The sequence below is a fragment of the Diuraphis noxia genome, unplaced genomic scaffold (genome assembly GCF_037042655.1).
Source record: "Diuraphis noxia isolate RWA-SAM2 unplaced genomic scaffold, SU_Dnox_SAM2 contig0007, whole genome shotgun sequence".
Lineage (NCBI taxonomy): Eukaryota > Metazoa > Arthropoda > Insecta > Hemiptera > Aphididae > Diuraphis > Diuraphis noxia.
Genome location: NW_028301717.1, coordinates 767,578 through 778,024, shown reverse-complemented (window position 1 = coordinate 778,024; position 10,447 = coordinate 767,578). Strand labels below are relative to the sequence as shown.

General features: G+C 31.5%; 1 protein-coding gene across 1 annotated transcript; it reads left to right on the top strand.

The window, feature by feature from the left end:
- The first annotated feature begins 873 nt into the window (after window positions 1-873).
- On the top strand, window positions 874-2,885 carry LOC149054340 (zinc finger MYM-type protein 1-like). The gene is made up of 6 exons (XM_089230256.1): window positions 874-1,035; window positions 1,112-1,436; window positions 1,493-1,745; window positions 1,817-2,071; window positions 2,149-2,417; window positions 2,508-2,885. Exons 1-6 carry the CDS (start codon window positions 1,019-1,021, stop codon window positions 2,883-2,885), a joined length of 1,497 nt encoding a protein of 498 aa, XP_089086382.1. The 5' UTR covers window positions 874-1,018.
- Window positions 2,886-10,447: the final 7,562 nt, after the last annotated feature.

The following is a 10,447-nucleotide window of genomic DNA, read 5'->3' as shown; positions in this document are numbered from 1 at the left end:
GAAACATATTAAGTGGACCAGCGCGTCCAATTTTGAAGGTAAATATTGCTTTTTGTTACCTATAAAACATCAAAATCAATAGGTATTTGAATTTAAAAATAATATATGCTTATGCTGACAATAATAATTGTATTGTTATGTTATTTCGTCATTTCAGTCATATCCTATGACTAAATTTGGAACACAAAATCGATGCTTTAATGCATCACATTATAATCAACATGAATGGTTAGAATATAGTGTTTCTAAAGATGCAATTTATTGCTTTGCTTGCCGTAATTATAGTGGTGGCTCTAATGATAATTGCATAGATAGTTTTACTCAGACTGGTTTCAAAAACTGGAAGAAGGTAAGCTATTTTTTTTTAAATTTATATATCTGGTATAATATATATTTATATCATTTATTGTAAATATTTGCTTCATTGCTTCTACTATAGCTAAGTGGTTCAAGGGGTGCTACAGGAAATAAATTAAGTAAGCTCTTTGCTCATTCTGAAACCAAACATCATCTCACTTGCATGGCAAAATGGACTGCACAAAAAAAAACTGAAATTACTGGAAGTGTTCTGACTCAAATATCTTCACAGCACAGCAAGCTTGTAGCAATGAATAGGAGTTATATGAAAACGTTGATTGATATATCATTGTTGCTAAGTCGCCAAGGAATTAGTTTTCGGGGTCATGATGAAACTGCTAATTCTTTAAATCAAGGTGCCTAAAACACTTAATTTATTACACTATAATAGTATTATATATTTATATTTTATATAACACAACTGTCATCATGTGTTATGTTTAAACTGTATAAAATTATACATTATACTTGATAAAATGTAGGAAATTTTAAAGAAATTTGTGATGTAATGGCAAAACATAATCCTGAATTCGCTGCTAAATATTGTGAAAAAACTAACTACTCAAGCCATAGAGTTCAGGATGAAATCATTGCGATTTGTTCAAAACATATTTGAGATAATATTGTTCAAGAAATTAAGAATGCTGGTTCATTTAGTATAATGTGCGACAAAGCAAGGTACGTTTTAATTTATAATTAAGCTATTTTTTTTTTTATTATTAACTATTTTTTCTTTCTGTTTATAATTTTATAGGTGTTTCAAAGAAGAGCAGATGTCTTTATGTGTACGATATTGTAAAGAATTTAATGTTATTGAAAGGTTTTTGGGATTTATTGACTGTTCTAATAAACAAGTTGCTGAAACATTAACACAATACATTTTTGAATATTTAAAAATGTGTGGTATAAATCTACAAACACCAATTGTAGCCCAATCATTTGATGGTGCTAGTGTTATGTCAGGACGGTTCAATGGAGTACAATCAAAAGTGAAAGAAAAGTACCCTTGTGCTATTTATACTCACTGTATGGCCCACAGAGTAAACCTAGTGGTTTTGGACATGTGTAAACTTGTTAAGGTATAATTTTTAGTTTAAATTTAATGGTTCTCTATTTACTATTTTTTTATCTATAGGAAACAAGAAGTGTTTTTAATACTTTAGAGGTACTGTATGTGCATTTTTCGAAGCCTAGCATTAATAAAAAATATAATGAAATACAAACAAGTTTGGGAATACAAAAATTAGCAATCATAAAGTTAAGTGACACCCGTTGGAACTGTAGGTACCGTAACTGTGAAGCTGTAAAAAAAAATTTTAAAGCAATAGTTCTAGCATTAGTGGAAGAAATTGAAGAAGAAAGTGACAGAGATGTGAATGAGGCAATAGGTATTTTTTTTAATTTTTAATTGCTAATTATTTTTATTTTATTAATTTTGTTAAATTTTATTTTTTCATAGGAATACTTTCAAGTATTAGAAAAGTAACATTTACAGTTCATATGTTCATATTACAAAAAGTTCTTTCTATAATTAATATCTTAACAAATAAACTACAAGAAAAGACAGCAACTCTTGGTAAAGCAAGCAATCTTATCGCAAGTATCATTGCTTCTTTTGAAAGTTTAAGAACATCTGTGGCCTTTTCTGAACATTGGGGAGAAATATCATTGTTTTTGAATGAACATAATATATTTATTGAAATTCCATCTCTAGGTAAATATTAAATATTTGATATATGTACAGATAATAAAATAAATTAATGTTTCAATATTATGCTTACTGTCATATAGAATCAAAAAGAAAAAGAATGGGGCCAAATACTTTAAAAAATTTTGTTGTCAATACATCTACTAGTGACCAATATATATCTAATGATAATACAAAACAGTCTACTGCAGAAGATTATTTCAGAACTAATTTTTTTTATACTGTCATGGATGTAGTTATTACAAATTTTAAAAAACAATTTTCACCAGAAAGTCTCATGATGGCTTCATCCATAGATTATTTTTTCAATCTGAATTTTAATGATAGTGTTCATTTTATTAACCATTATCTTGTAAATACCTAAAATTATACCATTCTATATTTCTATTGATTTATAAATGACAATATAACTATTAGTATATTATTTTATATTAATTTTTAGTCTTTAATGAATATATCCAAGGAATGTCTTAATTCAGAAATGACTGTGGCAAAAAATGTTGTAGTTCAAAATATTGGTTCTGATGTGAATATTGACATAACTAATGTTATAAGAGTTTTGTCAGAAAACCAAACAGTATTCCCTAATTTGCAAAAACTATTTACAATAGCATTAACGATACCAATCAGTTCAGCAACTTGCGAAAGAAGTTTCAGTGCAATGAAAAAAATAAAAACTTGGCTAAGGACATCGATGCTTCAAGATAGATTCAGCAACCTTTCTATACTATATATTGAAAAAGATATGTCCAAAAATATTAATAGCAATGATATTTTAAATTTCTTTGCTGATAAAAACAGATATTTGCTATTAAAATAAAATTAATTATTAATTATTTTTAAATATATGTTATTATTTTTTTTATTATTATAACAAACATTTATATTTGTATTAGTAATATTATATATTTTTGTATGGGAAGGGGGTGCGGGGGCGAAGCCCCTGCGAGTCACTTTACATTTGATTGTTATAGCCCCCCTAAAATTTTAACCAAATGTCCGCCTATGGACGTGGACTATCGCTTCGCGAATTGATTTATTAATACGTTTGTTTATATTTTTTTGTTTTGTAACGAGATATAAACGATGCACGTACGGCGATGTCTGCCCTGTATTGTTCGATGATTTATATTTTGTATTATTATTTTTTTTTCCCCACGTTATATAATTTTCATACCTCGCGCGAATTATGAACACACGATGGCAAGACGCGTGTTATATTGTTAAGGCGGTCCCACACAAATGGTGAACTGGCCAATATTTGTCACTGGTGATATATGACCAACATTGGTCTTTGCTCCTACACGACTGGTGTATATACTGGTGTATATTCAATGCCCAGCGCTGGTATACTTGTCATGGTAATTGTATATTCTCCCACATGGATTGTATGATATGTAAAATTCGCACGGCCAGTCACCATGTAGTGCCATGCCGTGTGGGAGCAAACGCCAAGTTGAATGTAAACATTGGTGGTCCTTTGACTTGTATCAGGTTTACCGACTGTTCGAGCGCCTCAGTCGATGTATAGCCAATACGTCTATGAACCGGTCGTGCCGTTTCCCCGCCCGTCTAGCATGCTGTCACCGATAAGTGAAAACGCACGTCCGTCGTAGACTCTGTGAAACGTTGACCTAGTTAGTTACCCAACGACCTTTGTCAACGTACGGTCCGTCGTTCTGTCGTTGCGCTGGCCGGCTTACGGTTAAGCGTTGCCTGTGCTTTTGTGATCGCGACTTGATTTGCCGTTCACGCGACGCGTGCCGCCATATCAGCGCCGTAATAATCGTATTATAAATATCCGTTGCCGTAACCTCCATAGGCTGTGTTTCGCCGCTCCGTTAATCGTATTATTGTCTTTGATACGGTGCCCGGTCGTCCGACATAGATTATATTCACGTGTTGTTCGTGCGACCTGTGGTGATATTGTTATACGGTCGCTGTTTGGAAAGCAGCTGTGAATCGCCGGTAATACGCGTGCGTTCGGTTATGATTAAACCGAACCCACACCGGTAGTCTCTGATATACGTCATCTTAGCCGCCGCACCCGATGATGAGTGCTACGTGTGGACCATGAACTAAGATATACAGGACTGGACACTGTTGGGTGGGCGGGTATGAGGGGTACGGTCAGTAAATGTTACGCCGCTCCTTTAAGTGGATCTGGCGCAATCTATGAGAATAACTTTGCAACCTAATTAAAACACAATTTGCATGCTATAAATACATATTTCAAAAATAAAACATAAATATGGTTATTTTAACACATTATAATATCATTCTATACTGTACATGCTTTAAGCATACTGTTTTAAATTGTGTATATCGTTATAACCTCCGTAAAAAATTTAAAAATGGTTAACAACTGTTCTGTGTTACTGTGTAAAAGTCGAAAGCACATTAAAAAGTACTCGATATTTCAAGCTCCGAAAACTAAAGATACTTCTGAAATATGGTCCAAAATTGTATTAACTAATAGAATGAATCAAGACTCACTCGAAGTAAGAATAAACAAATATACATTAATAATATTTTTACCTAATCATTTCATTTCTTTTAGTTATTTTTTGGAACTGTTCGCCAAGCTTCAGGTCCTAATGATCATCCTTCCACACCAACATTCATACAAATATACAAAATTCTATCTGTTTACTCTATACTTTATTCTATACTTCATGAAAATGATGGTTATATATTAATTTATTAATTTCTCATTTTAACATTTTAAATTAATTTAATTGAATAAAAATTTAAAAAATACTTATTTAATTTACAGATGTTTCTGAAAGATCAAAAAAAATTAAGGTATTAAAGGACTTACTTGATACATGTATTGAGAAAGGAAACATTGAAGTTGATTCAGTGTTTGATGATCATAATTATTACAAAGCTTCAGCAGTGGATTGTGTGGTCTATTATGTTTGTGGCTATATAACTAGGCAATTAGCTAAACGTTATAAGAGTGAAGAATGTACAACATATTTCAATAGTTCAACAAAAGCATCTGCAAATCCTGTAGCTGCACTAACAAAATTAATATAAAATCCAAAGGCTGGTTATTACATCCTAACCATAATTTATTTGAATTTATTAGATATATAGAAGATTTATTTACCCAGTACTGTAAATATGCTGATGTTTTTGAATTAACTGTCAACCACATGACTGAAAATAATAAACAGTTTTTGTTTCCATGCTCCCTGCATAAAACCGATGTTATGTCTGATATAATAACATATTACATTACAATGTGCATGCGGCAGTATTCAGTATTTCAAAATAGAGAGCAAAACAAATTAAGTTCAAAAAAAAAAAAATTGTCAAAACTAGTCAACACTTAATTGTAATTTTATTACTAAGTAATATTTTTAGTTTAAATGTATAATATATAAATACAGAATGATAAATATTTTAAATAATTTTCGCACCTTTTTTTATTTGGAGTTTATATATTTTATAACCAATTAACAAATGGTTAAAATTTAAAAGTTGAAACATCTATAACACTAGATCATAGTATTCATGGTAAATTAAGGAATAATATTATTCTTTATACAATGCACTAGATGTTAATGATATTCGTCGTTACTCGTTACTTAGTATTACTAAGTAATAACATTAATAAACCAATTCGTCACCAGATAGCGTAAGTTCCACTTAAAGGAGTGATGCGTAACATTGTCTGACCGGCTGATAAGGCTCTGTGTCCAGTCCTGTATATCTTAGTTCATGGTGTGGACTCAATCGTCAGTGGTCATAGTGTCGCCGTACCTGTTATCAATTCAGAGTTGGCAACCACCAAGTGATCACCAACGGTCGCAGGAGACGCGCGTAATTATTGTCATAATATCTTGTGTTGTATTATTCTTTATCATAATCCGGTGTTGATTATTATTATGATTACCTATTATTATTATCATATGTGTTGATAGTACTATTTATTATTTACTTATTGATTATTTTATGTTATTACTTATACCTTGTATTCCTATTGATTGGTACTGAGGCGCCGGTACCGAGTCACTAGAGAATGCTTATATTATTATTATTTCTTGTATATTTCATCAATAAATTATTGTATGTGCCTTGCCATACGTGCACGTTATATATCTCAGAGTATAGTTGATGAGGTCTTAGTCTGAAAATCCTAATATCACACTGGTCCTGGTATTCCTTTAAACTGTTGACTTTCGTTGATGTAGTCAATGAAGCCGACCACTAAATTCGTAGGAGCTTCTTGGCTAAACACCGACAATCCTCCGGTACGAGCCAGTAACCAACAATTGTACTTGTGAAGCCTCCCATACGACTGGCGTAATGTCACCAGTGACAAATGTTGGCCAAGTACTCCAGTCGTGTGGGACCGGCTTTACGCTTATTAGTTATTTGTTTTAAATACTTATTATTACGTCATGAATGCCATTTTATAGTTGTCAAAGGCCCGAGGTCGGACCTAACGTAGGAAGGCCGAATGTTAGCGATAATTTTTGTCGACCGCGCGGCGACACTGACGCGTGCCCTACCCGGCCGATTGTCGCAGTAGCGATCGTCCTGTTTTGCCGTTACCGACTTAACGTTGAGCACGAATGCACGATGTATGTGCTCATGGATGAACCGCCGTTTCCCTTTATTTTGTTACCTGTTATCAAATAACCCCCGGGCCCAGTGGCCGAACAATTTGTAACTTTTTTTCTTTTAAAATATTTATTTGTTCTTTAAAAATAGAAAGTTATAAAATATTATTAACTTATGTCTAGTTACTATAGTATACTATAGTATGCTTAACAGTTATCGCAACCCGTATCGCTAAGACACGCTATACAAGACGTCTATTGGTGTATTAGGTGTATTATATAGGTATAGTGACATTATCAAGAACAATTTATACATGCACAGAAAAATAATGGTAACAGTCGTTGCCAGATAAATTGAGCAGGGTTCGGCAGCGGCGGCGCGATAACGAAAGACCAGGGCCATAGGCTATTATAATATTATGTTTTACGCTTCGGCGACGTTCATGCGCTAATAAACCATAGTGATATTATAATCCCGTTGTTTCTTCATTTAATACTATTTAATTATTTAATCCTGACAAAACCTTCTATGAATTTGCTTTCTAACACTTATAACCTGTAGACAACATGATACATTTTTTGATAGTAAGTTAATTGATTGCAATTATTGTTAAATCTTTATCATTTGTAGCTTTATTATTCTGAAGCCGTAAGTTTTGCTTTTTGAAACTGTGATGGACCTCGAGATTTCTAGGCACCTAATCGTATCCTTCACTCGTCTTCGCATTGGTCATAGCTTACTTCCTCACCATTCTTCTTAACTTAATCTAAACTCTTCCCCTCTTTGTACACTACATCATGACGAATCGATATGCGATCTTGATCACATCCTTTTCAATTGCCCTTCTCTCATAACTAATAAACAACGCCTTTTCTCTTTTCTTTCTACTTTAGGCTATATTTCTCCCGATTCTAATCTTCTACTCAACTCCCGTAACATCCCTATCATCCGTTCTCTTATCCAATTCATTCATACCGCTGGCTTCCTCATTTAACGCTATTATTTAATTACATTGTTAATTTTTTTTGTCTGTTTTCTTTTTTGATACATTAATTATTTTATAATTGCTTTGCTATAATTGTTTTTTAATAAAAGGCAAATTAAAAAATAAAGAAACTGTGATTTTGAAATTGTTTATTTTTATATTCCTTAAATGCCTTTTAGCGCTTCTTTTGTGCAAAAGTGACATACATATAAATCTCCAATTGTATCAGCATTAAAGTCGTGATGTATTTTTGTATGTGTATGTCTATAACACATACCTCATTGTATCCAAATGAACAATAAAAACGTTTCTTATAATAGTAAATTACTATTCCTATTCAATTAAATACTTATGTAGGTAAACCTTGATGCATATTAACTTAACCATAATGAGCTTAATCATATATTAACAATTGATATTTTAATCGCTTAAAATGGGTTTCGAGAACCTTAATAATAACCTGATCCAATTACAAACACTGTATGTTCTTATTCATTTTAGATTGATCACGTCATTTTTCCAGTAGTGAATAAATCAAAATTATACTAATAAAATAATAAACGTAAAATATACTCACGAAGATTCGCTGGAAAAAAAAAAATTTTAAATATACGATAGGTAGTCATTTATAAGCTTATAACATAATTAATAAGTTAATAATAATAATAATAATAATAAAAACACTGTATGGTCTTATTCATTTTGGATTGCAGGTCACCTGATTTTTCTAGTAGTGAATTAATGAAAAATATGACAATAAATGAATAAACGTAAAATATACTCACGAAGACTCGCTGGAAAAAAAAAATTTTAAATATACGATAGGTAGTCATTTATAAGTTTATAACACAATTATATATATATATATATGTTTATTTTAGCGGTGTTCAATCTGAGGACTCCTTTGGTTTTCTCTACCGTTTATGAAAATGTACGAATTCTGATGTGCTGATATGTATGATCAATAATAATAATATATAGATGATAATATATCAAAATGAATATTTCAGATTATTATCAAATATACCCTTATTATTTAACGTACCTTACATTTGAAGGGTATTTGCTATTTTTTGGTCTATGGAATCCGTCTTATTCTAAATTGTGTTATAAGAATGAATGTCTATTTATTTAGATAAAATGAAATAGAAGCTTACGAACGAAATAACTAGATGATCTTGAAATCTCACGCAGAATAAAATATTAAATTTTAATAATTGATAGGCATAATAATAAAAACGGTGGATTAATAGGCATCGGTTGCGACGCGCACCGTCGCCGGTTCGAATCCTGGTCAAGTGAGACATCACTTTCTGGGCAGTTCACGTTGTCTGGAAAGAGAGTCCGCCACTCCCACCCGGACATGAAAGAAACCTACAGGTGCCTATTCAAAATTCTGCCAAACACCCATGTGTTCCACCATAGTTCCACAGGCTAATGATCCTTGCTGTCGATTACTCAACCCCGATAAAAATAATAATAATAAAAACAAAATAAAAGTATACGTACCCAAAAACACTAGAAAAATACAATAATAATGAATTTCTATAGTAAACTGTATTCAAAAATTTCAATGGTAAAATTTGAATTCAAAATTTAATAATGAAGTAATACTATAAAACACAAAAACGTCATTTAATAAAAAATACGAAATTGACGTACTTGTATAAGCTGTTGGTACGGTGACTAGAAAAAAGTAATTGGTGGTGAAAACAATTCAATAGAAAACACTAAATTATGATATACTTTAATCCATATGGAGTTTAAAAACATTTTTACATGTTTGTATTTTTATTGCTTAAAATTTGATATTTTAATCGCTTAAAATGGGTTTCGAGAACCTTAATAATAACCTGATCCAATTACAAACACTGTATGTTCTTATTCATTTTGGATTGATCACGTCATTTTTCCAGTAGTGAATAAATCAAAATTATACTAATAAAAGAATAAACGTAAAATATACTCACCAGATGATGCTGGAAAAAAATATATAAAATATACGATAGGTAGTCATTTATAAGTTTATAACATAATTAATAAGTTAATAATAATAATAATAATAAAAAAAACACTGTATGGTCTTATTCATTTTGGATTGGTCACCTGATTTTTCTAGTAGTGAATTAATCAAAAATATGACAATAAATGAATAAACGTAAAATATACTCACGAAGTCCCACTGGAAAAAAAAAATTTTAAATATACGATAGGTAGTCATTTATAAGTTTATAACACAATTATATATATATATGTTTATTTTAGCGGTGTTCAATCTGAGGACTCCTTTGGTTTTCTCTACCGTTTATGAAAATGTACGAATTCTGATGTGCTGATATGTATGATCAATAATGATAATATATCAAAATGAATATTTCAGATTATTATCAAATATGCCCTTATTATTTAACGTACCTTACATTTGAAGGGTATTTGCTATTTTTTGGTCTATGGAATCCGTCTTATTCTAAATTGTGTTATAAGAATGAATGTCTATTTATTTAGATAAAATGAAATAGAAGCTTACGAACGAAATAACTAGATGATCTTGAAATCTCACGCAGAATAAAATATTAAATTTTAATAATTGATAGGCATAATAATAAAAACGGTGGATTAATAGGCATCGGTTGCGACGCGCACCGTCGCCGGTTCGAATCCTGGTCAAGTGAGACATCACTTTCTGGGCAGTTCACGTTGTCTGGAAAGAGAGCCCGCCACTCCCACCCGGACATGAAAGAAACCTACAGGTGCCTATTCAAAATTCTGCCAAACACCCATGTGTTCCACCAACAGTTCCCTTCACCATAGTTCCACAGGCT